Below are 23,830 nucleotides of genomic sequence, written 5' to 3' on the forward strand. Positions count from 1 at the left end.
TCATCATCATCATCATCATCATCATATCCATCCATCCATCCTCTTCCACTTATTCTGTTAGGGACCTCACAGCAAGAAGGTTCCGGTTAAATCCCTGTTAAAGGATGGGAGACCATGTAAGAGCAAGAGCAAGGCTGGATGAGACTTATACCTGCTTAAGGACCTTTGGACCTTTGACACTGTTAGACTGCATTAACCTGCTTCAACCCTGTTTTTTGTTTCCCTGTTTTAATATTACATTTTTAACTCGACCTTGTCATTCTTTTTAAATACAACATCCTTGTCCTCTGCCTCTGCCTGGGACATTATGTTCTCAGTTTGGCTTTAATCAGCTATGAAAAGCACTTTCACAAACCACTTCTTTTAAAATGGCATCACCATTTTTTAATCTGATGGACCTCAGCACAATCATCGTGCAAGGTTCTCTTCAGAGGGAGAGAGTATTCAGAGGCAGGAGTGATGTGCTGTCTTTTCCTGACATCATTCTCTAGGAACACTACAGGTTCTCAAGCGAGGAAATGCTGTTGGAGCCATATGTGAGAAAGCCACAAAAAGGAGCCACATGTGATGTGCCAGGCAAGGAAATCAGGACCCCAAATGCAGAGTTCAAAAAAGGAGTTTATTCTTAAAAGTATCAAAAGAAAATCACCAGTAGACTTGGAACCAGGCAAAAAAAAATCAGATAGAAACTGGTTGCAAGGCAAGAAGTAGCTCTCTGGAAATGCAAACGCAACCACTGGAGCAATCAACGAGAATGGTCTGACTCCGGAGACTAGCACTCCTGGAGATCGCTCCGCCCCTCGGCACTCCCTGTGCAGGGAGAGGGAGAGGAAGTTGATGGGGAAACAGGATCATAACACCATGCACTTACTGTTGTACAAACTGTGTGCATATCATTGCGTTTTTTTGCCACAGGCACCTACATCCATTCAGTTGGTGATACAGAAAACTGGGCAAGAATACTGCATGCCGTGCTACTTACAAAGTTGTACTTGCTCTCGCTGAACGACTTAATGTATGAGGTCTTCCCTGGCCATTTGCCACAATGGCTTTAAAAGAGGCCTTCTATAAAATAACACGTAACATACATTTATAGTTCACTTTATCAATAATCAGTGACAAACACTTGCATGTGAAATATAATGTATAAATCTAATTCCTTCATTGATAGAGAGAGAGAGAGATAGAGAGAGAGAGAGAGATATCCCAGGATGACATCACTACGGGTTTATTCCTGTTCTAATTGGTCGACAGAGTCAACATACTTGAACATGAGCTGAACAGACGTGTTGTATCTGATCTTCTCCACGTCAGTGACAGAGCAGCTGTGACGGCGGCCCAACTTATAGATGAAGTTCTGTCAAGAGACCAGGAGCAAAGGTTTGGGTTCAGTCATGCTGAACCGGAAGACTCTTCGGACTACTTTTCTTATGTGCATGTTGGGATGGGGGGTAGCTGGGGCGGGGAGTGGGTCCAGTGCTGCCTCCTTTGCTAATTGCACCATTGCAGGCCTGGGGGCCTGGCCGGTGCTCTTGGTCCGCCTCCCGGCATGGTGGTTGGGCTGGGGTTGGTCATGGGCCTTGCTGTTGTGCGGTGGATCGCTTGCTGGCAGTTTCACTAAGTCTGAGGTGCCCTGGACTGTATCAGCATCTATGGACTACTCAGCCCCTGTATGGAGGAAGATGAGGGTATGATTGTTTTTTCTGGGGGTGGCGGAGCCTTTGGCTCACACGCCCAGGCGGGCTGGGCCTCTCGGGGGAGTGGGGGGTCCTGGCTGGCTGGCTGGTGGTGCCCTATAGCCTGAAGCCCGCCTGCTCTGGGAGGAGGGGGAGAACAGGTGATGGGTGGAGGGGATGGGGATCGAGGGATGGGGGGGGTAGCTCTGAACGGGAGTGGTGGGCCTGGTCGTTGTGGTGGGCTGTGGTTGCCCCGCCTGGGTGTGGGGTGTGGGTGGGTGTCGGCCTCGCCGCTGGCGGATCTCTTGGGGGGCTCTGGTCGGGTCTCGGGCTCTGCTCATGCTGTGGGGGGGGGGGGGTAGCCTGGGGCTCCCCGTGTCCTGGGGGTTTCTGGGTGCTCTGGTGGCCTCGTCCTGGCCTGCCTGCTATCCTGGACTGGGGGTGTGATGTCCTGGCCCCCCACATCAGCTACAGCCAGCTATGCACAGTATCCAAGACAAACCGTAGCACACACACATACACACACACATACACACGTGTATACACACATACATGCATGCTGCGCACAACTGACCCATAATCATACACTCAGAGATTTATCTAAAAATTATGTTAAACCCAATGGTAAGCCTGCACTGGAACTTCTGCAACCAATGTTTTTTCCTTTTTTTTCCTCCTCTCTGTTGTTGTTACTTTTTCTTTGTTTGTTTCTTTGTTTGGTTTTTGTTTCTTTCTGCTATTGTTGTTGTTGTTTTTGTCCCCCCCCCCCTTGTCTTCCTTATCCTGTCCCTGTTCTCTCTTTCTATCTACTCCTGAGCCTCAGTCCGGTAGCTTTATCAATGAACCAATACCATTCCTAATAAAATTAAGCATAAATGGAAATAAGAGGAGTTTATCAGATTCCTCCTATGCAGAGTAAAACTGCTTCAGTCCAACAAGGCACCAGAAACATTGATGCTGCTTGCCCCAGCTACTGAACAGGACAGGTTAATAAAAAAAAAAATTCCTTCATAGGATTCCCTCGGATGATAGGTGCAATTGATTGCACCCGCATTCCAATTAGTCTTGTCAATTTTATTTGGAAAGTACCAAATCACAACAAAAGTTATCTCATGATACTTTACAAGTGGAGTTGGTCTTGTATCACCCTCTTCAATGAATTTACACCCAACAATTCTCCATGAGCAAGCACATCCTGCAACAGCTGCGACGAAACCCTTTCTTAAAACAGGCAGGAACGTCATGCAGATCCAGGCTCATTTGTAGTGCCTTTCAAAGTCCTTTCATTGTATTAATGTTCAGGTAAACTACCTGGTGCTCATTTTTGTAACATGATTGGTGGCACACAGCTTGTAGGTACACTAAAGCTTTCTAACAGTGTGGAACGTTAAACTTCGTACAATTGTATATATTATAATTACTCACAGACACACATGTGTGCATGGGTGTGTGTGTATATAATTATCCCTTTAAAAGCCTTAACTGGTACCTTTTCCTTCTTTTAGTGCTTTCATTGTGAAATTAACCTCAATGCTTTTGCAGATGACTTGTGACCCCCAGTTGATGGTCACAAATGTTGAAGCAAAAAGGCCTGGCTCGGTTCACGACTCCTGCATTTTCTGGAAGTCATCACTGGGTCATCGGTTTGAGCAAGATATGGCAAATATATACAATTAATACTATTGCATATTTAACTGTGGCACTGATCAAGTAATTTCCTCTCCTTTTTTTAACAGGGCACTATGATTGGCTTCTGCTCAGGGATAGAGGATACCCGTGTATGAGGTTCTTGACGACCCTCGATCCTGACCCACAGACACCACCAGAGAGGCACTTCAATGTGGCCCTCAGCAAATGCCGGGTAAGGATGGAGATTACCTTTGGAATCTTAAAGTCACGATTTAATCGTCTCCGCAGTCTGAGGGTCTCTTCTGAGCAGGCCTGCCAAATCATGACAGCATGCGTGCTGCGCCACAATGTCACCACCATTCAAAAGGAGAGATCCCCTCGTGCCATTGGTGGCACCTGACATCACTGACCCCATCACCTTGGATCACCCCACTGGAGCAGCAATTAGACAGGCCATTACCACCAGTTTTTTATGTAAAAGAAAAAGAAAGAGATTTTATTTCATATATAATTTGGATTCTTTATTCCAAATTTAATTTAATCTGTTCTTTGTGTGTGGCATGAAGGATGTACAACTTTCATTTCATTTTGCAACCCTGTTATACAATGAAAAGTTAAGTTGATGAGTTGAACATAGAAAAAGAGAATACACCAATCACAGTATGTGTTTCACATGTATTTAGTTGATATGCCTTTGCTAGGAAAAGAGAAAGTCATAAGTATACAATGTCAATCATGTTCAACCAATAAAATTCAAAAGATTCAAAGATTCAAAAGTTTCACAGATTCAAAGTGTTTATTGTCATATGCACAGTATGGAAACAGTTTCCCTGTACAATGAAATTCTTACTTTGCTGTCCACAGAATGCCTCACAGTGTAAAGTAATATAAAAAGAAATGTAAAAATTTACAATAAACAAATAATGCAGAATGGAATTTAGAAATTTCCAATAACATAATAATTTGCAATGAACAATAACACAGTATAGATGGGAGGAAACAGTGCAAATAAACAGTACTGTGCAAAATTTGGTATTGCAAAAACAAAAAATTGTGCATGTGTAGGCAGAGGTCAAGTACAGTCATGAGGTAGTTATTGTTTGAGTCTGATTGCAGAGGGAAGAAAGAGTTCTAAGTACATTTACTGCAATACTGTCTCCAGTTGCTCAATTTTCAATTTCAGCTTTTTCTTTATGTTGTCCAGTTCCAGGTTCTTTTTATATAAGGCCTTCACACTGTCTGCTCCAATTTGTACAAATAGGCTTGCATCAGTTGATAGGACATTGGGCGGCATGGTTTAGAGGGTGAGAGTGGCTGTAATTGCTCCTCATGAGTAGGTTGGTGGTTTCACCATCAGTGTGTGTGTGTATGCGTGAATGAGTGAATGAGATGACATTGTAAAGCACTTTGAGTGCCGCTAAGGTAGATAGGTGCGATATAAATTGAGTCCATTTACCATTGCTCCTCCTGGAACCCTTATCGTGGTAGAGAAGCATGAGTGCCTATGTTGTGGGCATTTTGCCTCTGGTAGGGTCACCCAAAGCAGACTGGCCCTAGGTGAAGCGCCAGACAAAGAACGTTCAAAAGACCCTTCATGGGCAGCAGATCAAGGCGGGGGCCTTGGCTGTCTCATCCCAAGACATAGAAGCTGGCTTTTGGGACATAGAATGTCACCACTCTGGCCAGGAAAGAGCCGGAGCTGGTGGAAGAGTTTGAGTGTTACCAGCTAAATATAGTCGGCCTCACCTCAACACATATTTCCAGGTCCAGAACCCAAGTCCTTGAGAGGGTTTGGACTCTCTCCTTCACTTGAGTTGCTCCAGGTGAGAGGCGGAGGGCCAGGATCAGCTTTTTTAATAGCCCCAGACTCTCTGCCTGTATGTTGGGGTTTACCCTGGTGGATGAAAGGGCAGAGAGTCTTAAGCGCAGAACAGCAGCTCAGAGTACCCACCCTTTTTAGAGGCCTTGGGAAGGGTGCTGGATGGCGCCCCGACTGGGGATTCCCTTGTCCTACTGGGGGACTTCAACCCTCACATGGGCAGTGACGGGCCATGATGAGGAGGGATGGCAGGCCCGACCTGAACCTGAGTGGTGTGTAGTTATTGGACTTCTGTGAGAGTTGTAGTTTGCCCATAACTAACATCATGTTTGGACATAAAGATGTCCATCAGTGCACGTGTCACCAGGACATCCTAGGTTGTAGGTCTATGATTGATTTTATAGTTGTATCATCTGATCTGCGGCTGTACGTTCTGGACACTCAGGTGAAGAGAGGAGCTGAGGTGTCAACTGATCACCATCTGGTGGTGAGTTGGATCAGATGGCAAGGGGAGATGCTGCACAGACCTGGTAGGCCCAAATGAGTAGTGATGGTTTGCTGGGAGCCTGGCTGAAGAACCTGTCAGGATGATCTTAAACTCACACCTGCATCAGAACTTCGATCGCATCCTGGGTGCAGTGGGGGACATTGAGTCCCAATGGACCATGTTCCACTCTGTCATTGTTGAGGCGGCTGTTGTGAGCCGCGGCCATATGTCTGCTGGGGCCGATCGCAGGGTGTGGCTGGTCTGCGGGTCTCCATAGGCGAGGCCACAGAGACTGACTATTGGTCAGCTCTGGAAAGGTTCTAGCAAACTGTCCGTTGCCGCGGGGGGAAGGCAGCAACTTGCCCATACTGTTTACAGTGGGGACGGGAGGCTGCTGACATCAACTGGAGAGATAACTGGAAGTGGAAGGAATACTTTGAGGAACTTCTCAATCCCACAAACACGCATTCCATGGAGGGAACAGAGTTGGAGGCATACTGGGGGGGGGGGGGGGGGGGGCCTCCTTACAAAGGGCCATTCAGTCTCTCCAGACTCATTACTGGAGGAGTGACAGTGTGTGCATTGCCAGCAGTAAGTCAGACTTGTTCCCAGTGAGGGTTAGACTCTGCCAAAGCTGCCCTTTGTCACCGGTTCTGTTCATAACTTTTATGGACAGAATATCTAGGCACAGCTGGGTGGTGGAGGAGGTCGAGTTTGGTGGTGGGAGGATGTCATCTCTATTTTTTGCGGATGACGTGGGGTCAGGGGGAGATCCTGCCTCAAGTGGAGGAGTTTAAGTATCTCGGGATATTGTTCATGAGTGAGGGTAGGATGGAGCGGGAGATTGACTGGTGGACTGGGGCAGAATCCACAGTGATGCCGGTGCCAAACTGGTCCATTGTGGTAAAGAGGGAGCTTAGCCAAAATGTTAAGCATGTGCATGTTGATGCACACAAAGCCTGAAGCAGAAATCCTTGATTGACAAAGTAAGATCATATCCACTGTCGTGATACCATTTATCTCTGATTGCGAGTTTAGAGTTTGTGGAGCTAGCTGATTGAAAGAAAACCTGGCTATGTTGAATTTGCTTCATAGTACATCCCTCAGGTCCAGCACCTCACTCCCTAAATGAATTTATACTCAACAATTCTCCACGATCAAGCACAACCTGCAACAGCAGCAACGAAAACCTTTAACAGGCAGGAACTTTGAGCAGATCCAGGCTAAATGGCGAGCCTATCTACAGATAATGGAGAAAGACATTTATAGAGAGGGACAGAGATAAAGGGGGAGACTGACAGACAGATGGGAATGTGAACAGGCTGGAAGGAGAAAGACAAACAACTAGCAAACATGTCATAAACAAAAATGATACATTTAAAAGCAGAGAGACATGCTGCTTTACGTGGCACAACTTATCGCCCTGAATTTACATGATGCACTAACTTGATTAAATTAGGCATCAGGTGTCTGCAGCGATGTAGGCAACCCGTCTTGAAACACGGACTAAGAAGTTAAATGCGGGCGAGTCATAGGGTGCCTCCTCCATGAAACTCTGTGGGGCAATGACCAACAAAAGATGCATCTCTGCGCTAAGTTATTCAACTGTTGTTTGCAAGCTGAATTGTAGGCTAATTATTACATCATTTTAAAGTATTTATCAGACTGATTATTAATATTGTGAACTATAAATATATGTTACCTGCGATTTTATAGAAAGCCTCTTTTATAACCATTGTGGGCAAATGGCCAGGAAATACTAAAAACATTTTCAGTAGTTCAGTGAGAGCAAGTATAACTTTGCAAATAGAGCAGTATGCAGTTTTCTGCATCATCAACTGAATGCATGTACTGTAGGTTCCCATAGCAAAAAATGCAATGATATGCACACAGTTTGTGCTACAGTCAGCATGTGGCTCCTGCGAATCTGCAGCATTCATAGAAAATGACGTCAGGAAGAGATAGAGGATCACTCCAGTCTCTAAACACTCTCTCCCTCAAAAGATAACCTTGCACAATTATTGCACCGAGGTTCACTGATTATTCAAAAATGGTGATGCCATTTTCAAAAGAGAGTTTGGGAAAGGGTAATGCTATTAATAGCCGATTTAAGCCGACACTCAGAACATAATGTCCCACCTATGAGGGCGGCTAGAAGATTAATTTTCTTAAAATGCAACCAGCAATTTTTACTGGGGAGCATTTATTGACCCAAAACAGCACACAGACCAAAGTTGCGGCAGAGGAAAAGGATGGTGTTGTATTTAAATAGTGTAAATGACAATGTCTAGTTAAAATGCAATATTAAAACAGGATAATAAAAAACAGCGTTGTAGCAGGTTGATGCAGTCCAACAGTGTCCAAGGTCCAAAGGTCCTAAGCAGGTGTAAGTCCCATCCAACCTTGATGTTACTCTTGGATGGTCTCCTGTTCTCTCATGGTGCGTGGCTTGTGAGTCCAGCCGATAAAGTCTGAAAGGAGAAGAAACCCAAATCAGCAGGCCCTTCTGTTCTCACTTTTCTCTTCAACTAATGGGGTGACTATCTTTTTAAATCAACCAAAAAAAAAAAACCATCACAAAAAGAAAATCTTAAAACTAAATGCTGTAATCAAATAAAATCCATCCATCCATCAATTTTCTTCCGCTTGTTCCTATTAAGGGTCGAGGGGGGCTGGAGCCTATCGCAGCAACTACAGGTGAGAGGCGGGGTTCACCCTGGACAGATCGCCAGTCCATCGCAGGGCTAACACATATAGACGAATAACCATTCGCACTCACATTCATACCGACGGTCAATTTAGAGTATCAATCAGCCTAGTCCCCAATTGCATGTCTTTGGATGGTGGGAAGAAGCCGGAGTACCAGAGAGAACCCACACAGGAACAGGGAGAACATGCAAACTCCACACAGAAAGATCCCCTGCCCGAGCTGGGACTTGAACCCAGAACCTTCTTGCCCTGAGATTGGACTCGAACCCGGAACCTTCTTGCTGTGAGGCCACAGTGCTAACCACTGCACCACCGTGCAGCCTCAAATAAAATTAAGGCAAATAAATAGCAAATAACAAAACCAACAACACATGCAAGAAAAGTAATGTCACTTCTTTGAAATTTAATTTGAGGTTAATTATCGATCAACAGTTAGGTTCAATCATCCCCACAAGCAATAAAAAAAGGCACAAGAGAGAAGGCACTTTCACTCTGGCCATCAAGGCGCTAATTTGCCTGTCTTTTTTGCAGCTCGATCCGAGGTTTCAGACAGAGTGTGGCAAATTGGGGGTCAGTTTTAGCCTGGAAATATACCTCTTCTGAGGGTACACTTCACGCTGCCTCCATTGCTATGTGAATCAAAGGCATAAATGTGCCAGCTTGGTGTGAGGTGGGTGGAGGTCTCGATGATGATGTAAACTCTTAAACACTTGCCAGTTCTCCCACATAAAACCCCTCAAGAGAATGTCAACACCGACGCTGCCGGCAGCCAGAGCAGCAAACACTGTCTGTTTTGAGACTTACGGACTGTCACTGGGCTAAATATTCTTCCGACGCAACGTCACGTCAGCAAGATGAGCACTTGTAACATCACCTGCTCCAGATCAGGTTAAGTTACCATGGTGATCTATCCAGGTTAAAAGAGAGCCACCTTTTTAGCAAACCCTGGCTTTAGTCTCAACATACGTCACTAATCCACTGATCTTGCTTCGTAGCGCACCCCTCTGTCATAAGATGACTTTTGTTGTGATTTGGTGCTATACAAATAAAACTGACTTGACTTTAAGTTATTTTAGTAATATGTTTTGCCATGAAAACCGTGATTTATTCTTGAATCCTCCACATATTTTCTCAAAAACCTTAAAAACAAATCAGAAAAATAGCATTGTAATGAACATTACAGTACAGTATACTGAATGTCAAATGTTGCACAGGAAGAAACAATTACTAGTTCTCTTCTCTGAATGTCCTTGTGATGCTGGCCACAGAGAATCTGCTCAAATTGGGTTGGACTCTTTGACCTGCTTCCCTCCTTGCCATCCCAACAAGTTGCCTGAATGTCATCAGTAATGATTGTTCGCTGTCTTCCTCTTTCCCTTCCTCCTCATCCACCACCAACAAACTCTTCCTCCTCTGCCTTCCTGTATGTTTCTATCCATTGTAGATGGATGCACATGTACCAATTGTGGATTCTGAACTGACTTTTAATGAGTCCATTTGGTCTGATAACATCATTAGAAACAATTGTTCATTTTATTTGTGTGTAAAAGATGACAGCTGTGTTAGAACTGTGTTCACGTTTTGCTGCTAGTGTTTATCAACACAAGTGTTTCACAATTTGAGATGTGTTTAAATGACTGAGAAAGGTTTTGCAGAAAAGAACAGATTGGTTTTGCAAATTGTTTCTCAGAAAGTGAACTGTGTTTGGCCAATATTACCTGCAGGTTTGGCCAAAAGAGTGCTTGATCATTCTCATTCAAGCCACCCTGAGCCTGGAGCATGGAGGATGTTGGTGATTTTGTTGCAAAGCTATGTCAGCTAAATAAACATGGACCTGACACACAATGTACATTTGAAAAATGGAGCTCAAGCTGCCACATATACAGAAGAGCAGAAACTAAAATATTGTTGCCATTACATATTCAATTGGTCAATCAACTTTGGGCATGGCTGCAGATTGGCCTAACAGATTGAACAAACAGCGACCACCCTTGAAGCTTCTATATCGCAGTAATGATGTACATTTTAAGGTTTCCTGAAGTTGTCCTCTGAGGGGCTGTTGGCTGGTTTGAAACCTCATGGTTATGCAGTACAAACACCACAGAGACTTCTGGGCTCCGTGTATTCCATAGCACTATTTTCAAGACCATTTCAAACCTGAGAGACTGGATTTGACTGATAGCAGAATAGCCAGATGAAAGTACAGAAGCAAAAGATGCATTACAAAGAGTTTCTGTCTCTTTATTTGCACTAAACCCACTGAACACAAAAGCAAGCTCCACTTTCTTTCCTTGCCTTTTCTTAAGAAGCGAACAGTGGACCTGATGTCCTGACAGGATTGAAGAGGTGCAGAACTTCCGTGATGAAAACACTGAAATGCAAAGAAGTGAGCTAATAAATAAAAGCAGCCCAGAGTCATTACAGCCTTGTTCTGGTCTCAGCGATGACAACAGACTCCTTCATGTGCTGTTCTTTGAGAAGTCTCCAGGTATTGGAAATAATACTTATAATTTCCATGACACAAAGAAGTCTTTCCAGATGTTAAGGATGTGTCCCTTCCTTCAGTTGTGACCTCCACAAACAGCAGGTCTCACTTTCAGAGCTGAGGTGATTCTCTGTCTACCGGCCACGTTTCTTCCCCTCAAAGAGGAACACTATCAAACTTCTGCCTTCTGCTCCGCTGCAGCACTCATGTTTGTTTTAAAGCTCAGCTGGTATAAGTCCCCTTGTGCAGCATCTCTGGGAGGTGCACAGCCAGGCGTCACACCAAACATGAGGGGGAATAGAGTGAGTTGAGTCTGTGTGTGCGTGTGTGTGTGTGTGTGTGTGTGTGTGCATACATGTCACTGTCCAGAGTAGGTGGGGTATTGTGTAGGAGAATGTTTGTGTATGTGTAGCTGGGATTGGGTATGTGTATGTGCCAGGGGCAGTGTGGCGTGTCGCTCAGGACAGAGGTGAGTGGACAGCAGGCCATCTTCAGAAGACTCGCCTGTGGACAGAAGAGCAGAAATATAGCTACCACCGCAGCAACAACACATCAGATGTTTTTCTTCTCCAAATTTTTGTGTGTGTCTGTAATCAAAGAATTAACCACCAAGCACAATATGATTGATGTGGAAATACTTGAGTTACTGGCTATTACACCAACTCAAATATAAAGTCTGAGTCATCTAGCACCACCATGAGGTGAAGACAGAGGAGGGGCCTACCAGCTGAAGGGTCCACACCCGTGTGGCTCCCAGTGATGTGGTGCCAGTATGCTGATCGAGGCAGGATGGCAGTGGGAGTGCATGGGTAGGAGCCAGGCTCAGAACCCTGAGACTTCAACTGGACAATACACACACACACACACACACACACACACACACACACACACACACACACACACACACACACACACACTTATTAGCTGGAAACAATGTTTTTTGTTGTTTGTTTCCGTTTTTTCAATTTCTTTTTCTCATTTGCACCTTCCTCCATCATGTGGGAGAATGCATTGAGCACATTACACCCTTTTCACACTGAAAAACGCATGTCAACGTGGGTTTCTGGATCCACGTTTGCTTGGCATTAGGGCGCATTCAAGCTTCCAGTCTTAACTCCTGCTGTGAGGGCTGCGTGCCTGTGTTTTTCTCTCTCATACGTCATTGCGCTGACAACGTCTTCATTACACATAAACGTGCACGAGTACACCGACAGGTAAACAAATGACAACATGGATGTCGTTGAGTCGAACGTTGTCGTTGCGTGCATTGCAATGTTGTCTCTTTTGCAAAGCATACAAACTAGGCGAAGTTTGGAAAATGTGCAAGTGCTAACGCAGCGAAGGAGGATTGAGTTTATGGCAAGTCTGGAAGGGAGCCAAAGAAGCTACAGGCGAACCCACACAGGCGTCACAGTAACAAAATCAGGATGAGACAGGAAGGTTGCGTGAAACCTGAGATGACACGGGTTGCCTTTTTCACACTGCCGGCAAGCCAAGCTGAGCCGACCAGTGCCGCTAAACACCCGGGTTGCTTGGCGAATCGGTCAACGCGTGTTGAAATGCAGAGTTGACCCTTTCAGAGTGCCCAAAAACCCATGTTGACTCACGTTTTTGGTGCAGTGTGAAAGGGGCTTTAGATTGAAAACTAAGGATCAACACCAAATTTATTCATCTTTATTAGAAAATGTAATAAAGAACAAACGAAAACCAGGAAACAGACAAACATTTCAAGTTCCTCAACTGTTGTTCTAGCTGGTGTAGCTGTGTGCGTCACCTCTGCTGGAGTACTGAGGGAAACGCCCACTGACAGTGCATCACCAAAATGTTAGCAAACATTTGCTTGTGTGTATGTGTATGTGTGTGTGTCTGTATGTGTGTGTGTGTGTGTGTGTGTGTGTGTTTCACCCTGCTGTTTTTCTCCATCTCCAGCAGGACCCTCTTGTGCTGCTCTGCGATGGCCAGCGTAGACGAGTGAACCCTCTGGTAGATCTGCTCTCCTTCTCTAGTCTGGAAGGTATAGAGGCCTTCACCACTGTCACACATCCTGCACACACAACAGCAACACAGCAACAAGCCTCACATCGAGCTCATGTGTTTCTAAAATGAATTGACTACTTCACTTTATGCTCAGGAAATGTATTGGTAAGTATGTGAGAGCACAACTGTGTAGGATGACAACACAGATACTGAATCAGCTCTTCTAGCTCCTCAGCTTTGATAGGACACACACTGCAAGAGAGGAGCTCTACACTCCATAGTGATGTCATCTGAGAGTTCCCTCAGTAGGACCATTTAGTACTCCAACCAGTATTCATTTAGAACCTAACACAGGAACACGGGGCCCAGATGGAAAAAGTTCTGAATAGACCCACATAGTGTGTGTGACTGATGGAGGCATTTATGGTACACAGGTCCAGTTTGGTCTGGTTCTGCCAGGTCTGACTCAAAGCTAATGATGAGACAGACTGAACACCAAATGAGCTGACTGACACACACACACACACACACACACACACACACACACACACACACACACACACACACCTTGTGATGTAATAGTTTTTTCTTAGTGTAATATGTAATTTTATATATATACTATATATATATATACTGTATATATATATACTATATATATATACTGTGTATATATATACTATATATATACTGTATATATATATGTATGTATATATGTATATATATGTGTACATATATATATATATATATATATATATATATATATATATATAATTTAATAGACTCTTAAACGCTAAATGGGACTAAATGTATGCATGTGTGAAACCTCTGGTCTATAAAACCATACCAGATGTCTCTCTCACCCTCCCGTTTGTTGTCTTACCGTCCAGCTTCGAAAGTGAAGCGGGTGGCATCGCGTCCGTAGCGCCGCAGTGAGCAGAGTGGCCACGTGACCAGCTTGTTGCGAGGGTTGTGGATGTCCCACAAATAGATGTTTTCATGGGTTATCTGCATCATGCACTCCCCGTAGATGTCCAGATTAGGACAGGGGAGCAGGAAGACATTGAAGCGCTCTGAGGACCAACAGGAGCAGTGTTATTTCTCTGAACAGATGAAATCACAAAGGGCCAGGTGTCTCTGAGAATAAAAACCACTCTAAAAAAAAAAACATGGCAGAACACAGGAGAGCCAATACCTCTGGTTAGGACTCAGCTGTTCATATGCACCCAATGAAAGGGTCCATTCATTTGAGGACACCAACATTCACATTCTGGACAGAGAGGAAAGATGGTTTGAGATGTCAAGGAGGCCATCTTCATGTTGAGAGACCCCTGATGAACAGGGGGAGGGGGGGGGGGTTATGGCATCACTTATCAGCCACCTACAGTGCTCCTTTGAAATCCCTCAAAAGGAGATTTAACCACCATCCCCATCGAAACCCTGATGACCCCAGGCTCGGGTGGAGGTTAACAACTCTCGATTAGCCACTCACCAGGCCCTTTGTGATTCAAATGACTCACAGGCTGACAAGGGTGCTAACAATGCTCTGCCCAAGCTCTTAGGTGATTCCCTCGAGTGGTTAAATACCTGGGGTGGCACAGTGGTGCAGTGGATAGCTCTGAGCCTTTAAAACCGTACAGCCAGGAGCCTCTGGAGCAGCAATACCATATTAACACCCCACTGAGCAAGTCATCATGATGGACGCACTGGGTACAGCGAGGGCGGATGTGTAAACTTCATTCACATAGCACCTTAGAAGAATGTTTCCCACAGCTGCAGTTTTTGTTACAAATGGGAAATGAACAGAGGCACAAACACCCATTTGTTTTGGACGTGATGTATTCAGGCATTCTGGAGTGACATTCACTCTGTTATCCAGGAGGTTCCTAGCAGGATATTTTCTATTCTACCAACTGAAGTGTGCTCAGAAACCCAGACACAAAATCTCCGTTGACAGAACTTTCTTACTGGGCTAAACCTGCAACCACAGTCAGCACAGGGACATCTCAGGGTCCTGAGCTTATCTCTTTGGAGACATCGACCATGATGTCACAAACCAGACAAATACCAGACTTTGGGATCTCCTTTAGAAACACATTGTCATACCATACCTCTGGACAATTTTTATATGTTCATTTCATATTTCTTATATGTACGGGTAGCACGGTAGTGCAGGGTTAGCACTGTCAACTCACAGCAATAAGGTTCAGAGTTAGAGCCCCGGGTCGAGCATGGGGTCTTTCTGCGTGGAGTTTGCATGTTCTCCCCGTGCCTACGTGGGTTCTCTCCGGATACTCCAGCTTCCTCTCACAGTCCAAAGACATCAAGAGGGGACTAGGCTGATTGGAAACTCTAAACTCTACATCATGGCTGTGAGAGTGAATGGTTGTCTGTTTATATGTGTTGGTCCTGCCATGGACTGGCGATTCATCCAAAATGAACTCCACCTCTTGCCCGAAGGCTGCTGGGCCCTTAACAGGATGAGCGGTAGAAAATGGATGGATTTCATAAATGTTTTTGGGTTTTTTTGTATTTGGGTATGTATTCACTCATCTATTTATTTTATATGTATATTGCAGTGTACATTTCAGGTCTCACAGTAAGGAAGAAAAATAATTAAAAGTGAAATAAAATTCCATAACAATCAAATAAAATAAAGATAATTAAAAGTGAAATAAATTTCATAGATAAAAGTGCGGCAGTGGTTAGCACTGTGGCCTCACAGCAAGAAGGTACCGGGTTCGAGTCCCAGCTCGGGCGCCTGATCTTTCTGTGTGAGTTTGCATGTTCTCCCCGTGCCTGCGTGGGTTCTGTCCGGGTACTCCGGCTTCTTCCCACCATCCAAAGAGGCACATCAAGAGGGGACGAGGCTGATTGATACTCTAAATTGACTTTAGGTATGAATGTGAGTGTGAATGGTTGTCGGTCTCTATGTGTTGGCCCTTCTATGGACTGGCGACCTGTCCAGGGTGTACCCCGCCTCTTGCCCGTAGCCGCTGGGATAGGTTCCAACCCTCCCCGACCCTTAGTAGGAACAAGCAGAAGAAAAAGGATGGATGGATGGATGGACCTTAAAGTCAATTCTGAAAGCTACAGGAAGCCAGTGCAAACTGGATTAATGTGTTCTCTCTTCTTGGTTTTGGTTAACATCAAAGCTGCAGAGTTTAGGATGGGCTGAAGTCTCAGTGGATTTTTTTGGCAGGCCAGTAAAAGAAGCATTGCAGTCGTCCAGTCTACTTGAGATGAATGAGTTTCTCAGCATCTGTTTGGTTATGAATGGCTGAACCTTTTCCATGTTTCTGAGGTGGAAAAATGACATTTTGGTCACCTTGTTAATGTAGGAGCTGAAGCTTAGACCTGAATCACCTTATATTCTACTGTATAATAACACTAATACTTGTAATCTCAGGTTTTGTCCATGGAGTTACAATTTCCACTGATTACTAAACAGGGAACCCCTGTTTAGTAATCAGTTGTTTCGGGGCTAACTAGCAGGATTTCAGTTTTATCCGTGTTTATTTTTTCAGAAGTTATTGCTCATCCATTATTTATTGCCAAAAAAACTGTTGGTGATCGTTAACAGCTGCAGCATCATTTGGTTCTGCAGATATGTACAGTTGTGTATCATCCATGTAACAATGGAAAAATACATTGTCCTGTCTGATGATATTACCAAGTGGCAGCATGTGTCGTGAGAACAGTAATTGACTGAAGCAGCTCTCCTGTGCAACACCACAGCAATTGTACGACTCAGACACATGAGCTCCAAGACTTGACATAAAAATTCTCCCTTCTCCCAACGCAGTCAGAGAGACCAACCAACTTTTCTAGACAATTGCTTAGGATGTCATGGTCAGTCGTATCAAATGCTGCACTTAGGTCTAAGAGGAAAAGAACTGACACCTTATTTACATCAGAGTGTAGTCTGAGGTCACTGATTATTCTCGTAAGAGCAGTTTCAGTGCTGTGGTGTTTTCAGAAGCCTGAGTGGAACTTCTCTGATATGTTATTTTCTTTGAGAAGGAGTTCATTTGAATCGAAACAATCTTTTCAACTATCTCACTAATAAATGAGGATATGGGCCTACAGTCTGTCAGTACATGACTGTCTAGGTTTGGTTTCTTTAATAACGGTTTTACAACTGCTGTTTTGAAGGCATCTGGGAAGACGCCTGTTTGAAAAAATGTGTTTATAATATTCAGTACATGAATGGAGATGCTATTGAACTCCCATTTAAAGAGTGCTGCAGGTACATTTTCAATGCACGAGTGGGAGGAGTTTCATTCAGTAGCCCTTCTCACACTGTGACAGTTTTACAAAGCTCACTTAGTGTGAGGCAAATGTTGCCAAAGTTACATTCAAGGGTTTGCTGAGATTAACTGTGTGTCTATCTATAGTAATGATGACTCTAATTGAGCTTATTCTGTTGTTGCAGAATAGTGCATGCTCCTCACACTTTGCTGTTGAGGACTATGGAGGGTTGGGGGCAGCATGTGGCAGCTGGTCAGTAGTGAAGAAGAGTACTCAGGGGTTTCCAGCGTTCGCTGCGATGATGTTAGAGAATTTTTTTATTTTCTCTCCACTGGTTGACAGTTTCTGTTGATCGCATTAACACCGTTATTGTTTAACCAAGGGGAGACTTTCTTAGTTGATGTGTTTTTGACTTTTTTGTGGAGCTACAACATTTAATACAGACACTATTAAAGCTTTCTACCATGTAATTTTAAAGCTGTCATGAGTCCAGTGTGTTACCATGTTGGTGAGTCCGACCAATTATATGCTGAGTTAGAGCGAAACTGTCCAGTAAATTTGTAAGCTCTATGGTTCTGGTCATCTCTTTTGTTAATGTCGATATTTAGGTCTCCATTTAGGATCACCTTATCATATCTGGTGACACAGAGTGAGATCCGCTCAGAGAACTCCTGTAGAAATGTTGGTGATTGTTTTGGTGGCCAACATAATATAACAAAGAGTACTGATTCTGTTTTGAGTTTCATAGCAATAGCTGTTCCACTGTCGTCAACTCACCCAGTTGAACTTCTTTGAGTCATAGCTGTGAGGAGAAGATCACTGCGACCCCTGCTCCTCTCCTGTTTTGTCTAACTGATTGATACAATTTGTGATTTGGAGCACAGGCCTCTAGCATTGTCGCTGAGGCAGTGTCATAGTTGAGCCAAGTTTCAGTTAAGAAAATGCAGTCTAAATGTTTTCCTGTTATCAGATCCTTAACTAGATAGGTTTCATTATTCAGTGCTCTGGAAGTCAGGAGGACCAATTTCAGCTGCTGAGAGTTTACTTCGGGAGAGAAGGGTTTAAGCAGGGTACTGACAACTTTCAAATGACTAATACAGGTGCCAAATGATCTGTGCTTACAGCAATGTGTTTTACCATGCCTATTACCTGTCATCACAGGGAATGGAAAGACTATTTTAACTCCATAGGGCCCCAACTTCTCCTGGGGGAGAAAATTATTGATATCAATATCGCAGCCTGGACCCGGCACATATCAGTCAGATTCACGTTTCCGGCGTGGTGGAATCAGAGGGGCTGCATGATGGGGAAGGTTGTGAGGAGAAAATATGGGATTTGGTCGTGGTGTCAGTTGGATTCCAATGTTGACAAGATTGTTCAACCTGTCGGTGAAATCCATGAGTGGGGAATCCAGACAGAATGTAGAGAGTGGAGAGAGTGGAAGGTTGGGTGATGTCTTAGGATGTGGAAGATGGGGGTCTCAGGTTGGGACTGGGGGAGACTCCTCTTGTTGAGCTGTTGGGGCTGGGGGATACTCCTCTTGTTGGGGTGATGATGCTGATGTCAAGTCCTGTCTTTCCTGGTCAGTCTTTATCTCTGGCAGTAGCCCTTTTTCTCATGTTATCTGTTGTTTTGGATTGTCTCGCCACTTGTCCTTCGCAAGTGGCGAGACAGAGTGGGGCTGCTGGTGTCTGATGCACAAAATAAAATATGTTGGAGCTCAACAACTATACTCCCGACTTAGTGCGGCTGAATCCATCTGCCTTAAAGAGGTGCCTGTGTTCCCAAAAAGTGTTAAAATTGTAAATGAAGTTCATTGATGTAGCAGCACATGTATCATTGAGCCATCTGTTAAGCATCATCAGCCTGCTGAATCTCTCATCTCGTCGAACTGTCAGTAAAGGGCCACTGATAAACACCTTGACATCCAGACATCAAACTTTGTTTAGCACATAAAGTCCAGTTTCAGGACCTCAGATTCTTGTTTAGCAACATCAAGGGCTCCTGTGTGTATGAGAAGAGATTTCATTGTTATTCAAAATTTTCCTTGAGATGTCACACATCATGTTGTTGGTAAAACAGAGTACTTCCGTTTTTTTCTTGCTGCAAAAATATTTCATTTCATTTACAGCTCTTTCACCCACTATTGCTGGTTGAGGCCCAGTAGTTAGGTCTTTCTGCAGCCTTTTGCTACATAGCTTCATACCTTCTCCTGGTGTCAAAAGATGAGCTTTCTTTCGGGGAGTCATGGTCTTGTAGAGGTGGAGCATATCTGTTCTCTAGTCAGATCCCTGTGTCTTGGGTCTGCTTGCTCTTACTTCTTGTTGTAACCTCAGTCCACTTCTGTATTTTCCTCTGTACTGGGGTCGAAGAGATACTCCTGTGCAATGGCAGTGCAAGCTGGCTAGTTTCGGCATTAATTTCCTAGTGCTGAGTTCTGCCTGCCGTCCCATGTCCGAAGGAAGCGATACATTTTTACATGATTCATACTTTGGCCTTGCACCAAGGGAGTTCCAGGGAAGACTAGTTGTCGATTTACTGCTGTTTATACTGGCCTCCTTCATCTTAGTCATAGTGGGGCTTATTAGCTGTCTGTTAGTATGCCACTTTTCACTGTTTTGAGTCATCAATATCGTGGTTTCATTCACATATTGTCCATTTACCTCCATGTTGACACCTAGCTGGTGAATATATGTTTCCATCACTGCTATCTTGTGGAGAATTTTGTGGTAAACATCCATGGAAAAGAGAGGCATCTTGACTAATACAATTCATAGAAAGTAGGAATAATAATCAGTTTAAGAAAACCTAAAACCTATAAAACCTGCAGAAGAACAAACTCCAGCCTGTACAAATGGAAACAAATGTACATATACTAGTTCTTTAAAGTTCCAAAGCATCAGCAGCTGATCCAAAGGACCTCAAAGTATTTAGGAGGATCTTGAAGTAACTTCGGACAGACTCAGACAGCCAAGTGAAGTCAAGCACATGGAGGGGTTTGAGTATGTGTGTGTCTGTGTGTGTGTGTGTGTGTGTGTGTGTGTGTGTGTGTGTGTGTGTGTGTGTGTGTGTGTGTGTGTGTGTGTGTGTCTAAGTTACCTGTGTGCTCACACTGCACCCCTGCTGCCAGGAGGTCTGGCTCCCCCATACTGATGTCACTGAGTCGGCCGCCCAGACACTCAATAGACAGAGTTTTGAACCAATCCTCAGCCTCCAGTTCTGGACAGACAGAGAGAGCGAGAGGGGAAGAAAGAAAGAGAAGGAGAGGGGAGAGAGAGGGTGGAGGCATATGACCATACAGTGTGGTTTTAAGTGGTAGGTGAATGGAGTGAATGGGTGGAGTCAGTAAATACAACATTAGCATGTGATGTATGCATATTGTTGGGTTTTCTCGGTTCACTCCCCCCCAGACCTCGTCCATGGAAAAGTACCACCGTCACTCATGAGATGGAGATAAACCGCCACGATCGTTACCTTCACCCGGTTACTCACTCACTGAATCACTCAGTAAATCAACCCTCAAGCTTTTCTCTGGTGCCAATGAGCACATCAACAGGACGGCTGGGGCCAGAGATCCCATGGAGGAGGATAACCACAAATCCAAGGTACTTATACTTTATTTGCCATTTTCTGCTTCTTCTTCTTCAGATCAAAAACTGTAGCAGTGATAAAGAGAACCAAAATTTTGGACAAGTGGTACTTAAAGGTTGGGTTCCCGAAAGTTTGGGGCTCAGTAATTCTTCTGGATATTAGTATTTATTCCATACACTATCAGTGGACTAATCCATTGTAAGTGATCAGTATTTGTAGTCATACACAAAGTACTTATGACCTGAATATTTTCTGATGTCATGTCATCGTAAGTTGAGCATGTGGGTCTCCATGCAATGCATTACCTGATTCACAGGTAAAGGTGCGTGAAGTGTCGTCTGTAAACACAATGGCTACAGCTTGCCTCTTGGTATCCCGTGGCAACCGTGTGACATTCTTGACATTGCTAATCTCTGTCACCTAGGTGACAAACATGACCAACACTGGTTATGTGGTTATCAAACATGACAACATGCTACTCTACATCATGTTACTGTGACATATAACTACAAATATGTAGTATAGACAATAAAACTACTCACAGGAAGAGATTATACAAAAACCTTCACACAAACACTGCATTCATCCATTCACCAACACACATCCATTCACACATACACACACACACACACACACACACACACACACACACCTTGGGACAGGCTCGAATGAAGGCGGACTTCTCATCAGGGTACTTCTCCAGTCGGCGAGGTCCTTTACTGGATGACTTCTTGAAAACCAGCCAGCAACGTCGATAGATCTGGACCCCCATGCCACACACACACACACACACACACACACACACACACACACACACACACACACACACACACACACACACACACACACAAACACAAACTGATGGTCATGGAAGCCTTAAATTTGTTTTGGACATGAAAATGGAAAATTCAATTGTGAGGCTTGGGTTGGTGAATTGCTGCCCTCCGTGACTGCTAGTGAACTCCAGGATGTGTGTCAGGAATTTTTGAGATATTATTTCTGTTGGTCAGGGTTGCAGCTCAGCTGGTGATGAGGACGACCCTGCAGCATTAATAGTTGAGGCTCTGAAGTGTGAGGGACTCTGACCAGGGTCTGAATTTTGGTCCTGTCCACTTAACACTTCAACGTGCTGAGCCCTGTGGATCTACTGACTCCAGACTGCTTTCCTCTCTCTGTCCACTCTCTGTAACATGGCTTAACCCTCCTGACAGCTCACTTGTCTGCTGAGTGCCGACTACCTCAGACTGAGGGAGAGAAGGAGGATGACTTGGTGATGAGGAGGTCAGGTTACAAACAGAGACTGCAAATGAAAGCAGAAGTTCAATAGGGTTGTCAAACCTCAACCATAACATTGGATCCATATCTTCATACGTATCCTGTGCTGAGTAAAACACAAAAAACTCTCATTGCTTCTGGGGAGGCAGCCATAGAGATGCTAACTTGGACTACAAAAATACCCCATCCCTGACATGCTAATTGCCTTTTGGATAACAAAATGACCACATCTGCGCAGTACGCTACAGAAGTAAGGATCAAGAGCTAAAATATCCACCACTTGTGTTTGTTCTGTGCTAATGTGGCTGGTACTTGTACATCAATTATATAAATAGTTGGACTTTCAGGATGTATCAGTAGAGGGTCTCATTCTAGAGGGATTATGAAGTGCACATGCACAGTAGATAGTCAATTTTATGCTAAAAGTTTTATTGTTTCCAAGACAATCAAATCAAATCTGCCAGCAGTATTGATCAGATCATGGAATTCTATACAGATTATGATGCAGGTTAGCAGAAAGAGTGTGTTTGCCTCAGCAGCAGGAGGAAAATGTGGAAGAGCAGCAGTCAGAGGTCAGAAGGCCGGCAGCCAAAGCAGAGGAGAGGAGGAGTGAAGAGAAGAGGAAGGTCAGGTTCAGTCCCAGAGTGCCTTGTGTAACAAAGCCTTCATGTACCTGGACTGAGGAGAGTCTGATAGGCTGCTGAAGCCCCTTGTCATTAGTCTCTCTAACAATAAAGAGCACTCTATCAGTGTTATCTTAAAGGATCAATGACCATATTTAGTTGAAAGGGTGTGTTGCTGAGATAATGAGCGTGAACAGGGCTGGTGGAGACTCAAACAGAGCAAAGGACAGCAGAGATCGAGGACCACTTCTCATTGAATAGATTACATAATCAGACTTTGGTGGTGACATGATCACCACAAATATCACATAAAAGAAGTCTTTTATTGACACAATGATCAGACAACAGAAAGGTTCATGCTAGCAGGCAGGAGTTCCACACCAGATAGTTAACAATCAAGCCCTGTTCAAGAACACAACCATCACAGACACATATTTGCACTGTGAGTGTGTAAACTAACAGTCCAATGTGTGTGTGTGTGTGTGTGTGTGTGTGTGTGTGTGCACCAGTGACACACATCTACAGAAATTATATAAAGAGATCCATGTTGCTACATTTAGGGAAGGTGACGGAATTAGTTTTTTTGTGTTGTTTTGGCAAATGTGTTTTCAACACTAGGCAGGCAGCGCTGGGATTATGGAGGTGGTCTCCTGGGCAGCCGTCCATCTGGCATATGTCTTCACCATCTTTCCCAAAGCTTTCGTCAACATCACATCTGATTCAATCTTAGCTTCCTGCCTGCCACAGTGCCGAGGACGGTATTTCAGTCAATCATTTAGAGTTTGTTGTTCAGAGTCCTTTCAGATCACTGAAATTGTTGCTGAAGTAAACACACAATATTGTTTTCCATTTTTGCTTTGCTGCTTTATGGATGCAGTTTAATGGCCTCTAATCTCTCCAGCATGTGCCATTACTGAAAATGATGTCCAGGAACTACTCAAAAGCTGCAGTCATGCATTTAGTGCACCTCTCTCCATATTCAAATGTCTGGAGTGCTTCCAGATCATCATCATCATCATATTTCACTGCACACTGCATCTACAGTAGAAAACAACAACATGCAGTCCAGATCCCTGCAAAGCTCACCAGAGCTGTAATGAACAGATACAGCAAACACATCTCACAGACGTGTTCACTCTTGAGCCTTTGTGATTCATTAGTAAGGCTGCATGGTGGTGCAGTGGTTAACACTGTCGCCTCACAGCAAGAAGATTTCGGGTTCGAGTCCAATGAAACAATGAATTCCATTGTCGACTATTGTCACCACACGCATTTGTGAGGCATCTCACTTGATAATCTCTGCCGAGAGTC

At 44.2% G+C, this 23,830-nt stretch overlaps 1 protein-coding gene across 3 annotated transcripts in view; it reads right to left on the bottom strand.

Annotated features, from left to right (window-relative positions):
- Positions 1-9,235: 9,235 nt before the first annotated feature.
- The window catches only part of dok4 (docking protein 4), a 43,736-nt gene continuing 29,141 nt past the window's right edge, over positions 9,236-23,830 (bottom strand). For all 3 annotated transcript variants that reach the window (XM_086221853.1, XM_086221868.1, XM_086221861.1), the window contains 7 exons: positions 21,274-21,381; positions 20,927-21,041; positions 20,130-20,249; positions 13,663-13,852; positions 12,711-12,849; positions 11,530-11,647; positions 9,236-11,309 (listed from right to left, as the gene is read on the bottom strand). In XM_086221853.1, coding sequence (XP_086077979.1) covers positions 11,164-11,309; positions 11,530-11,647; positions 12,711-12,849; positions 13,663-13,852; positions 20,130-20,249; positions 20,927-21,041; positions 21,274-21,381 — 936 coding nt within the window. In that variant the 3' untranslated portion in view covers positions 9,236-11,163. The remainder of the gene's footprint in view (positions 11,310-11,529; positions 11,648-12,710; positions 12,850-13,662; positions 13,853-20,129; positions 20,250-20,926; positions 21,042-21,273; positions 21,382-23,830) is intronic.

The sequence above is a fragment of the Aulostomus chinensis genome, chromosome 2 (assembly GCF_037954235.1).
Source record: "Aulostomus chinensis isolate RoL2024-O1b breed Wild chromosome 2, RoL_Achi_v1.0, whole genome shotgun sequence".
NCBI classification, from domain to species: domain Eukaryota; kingdom Metazoa; phylum Chordata; class Actinopteri; order Syngnathiformes; family Aulostomidae; genus Aulostomus; species Aulostomus chinensis.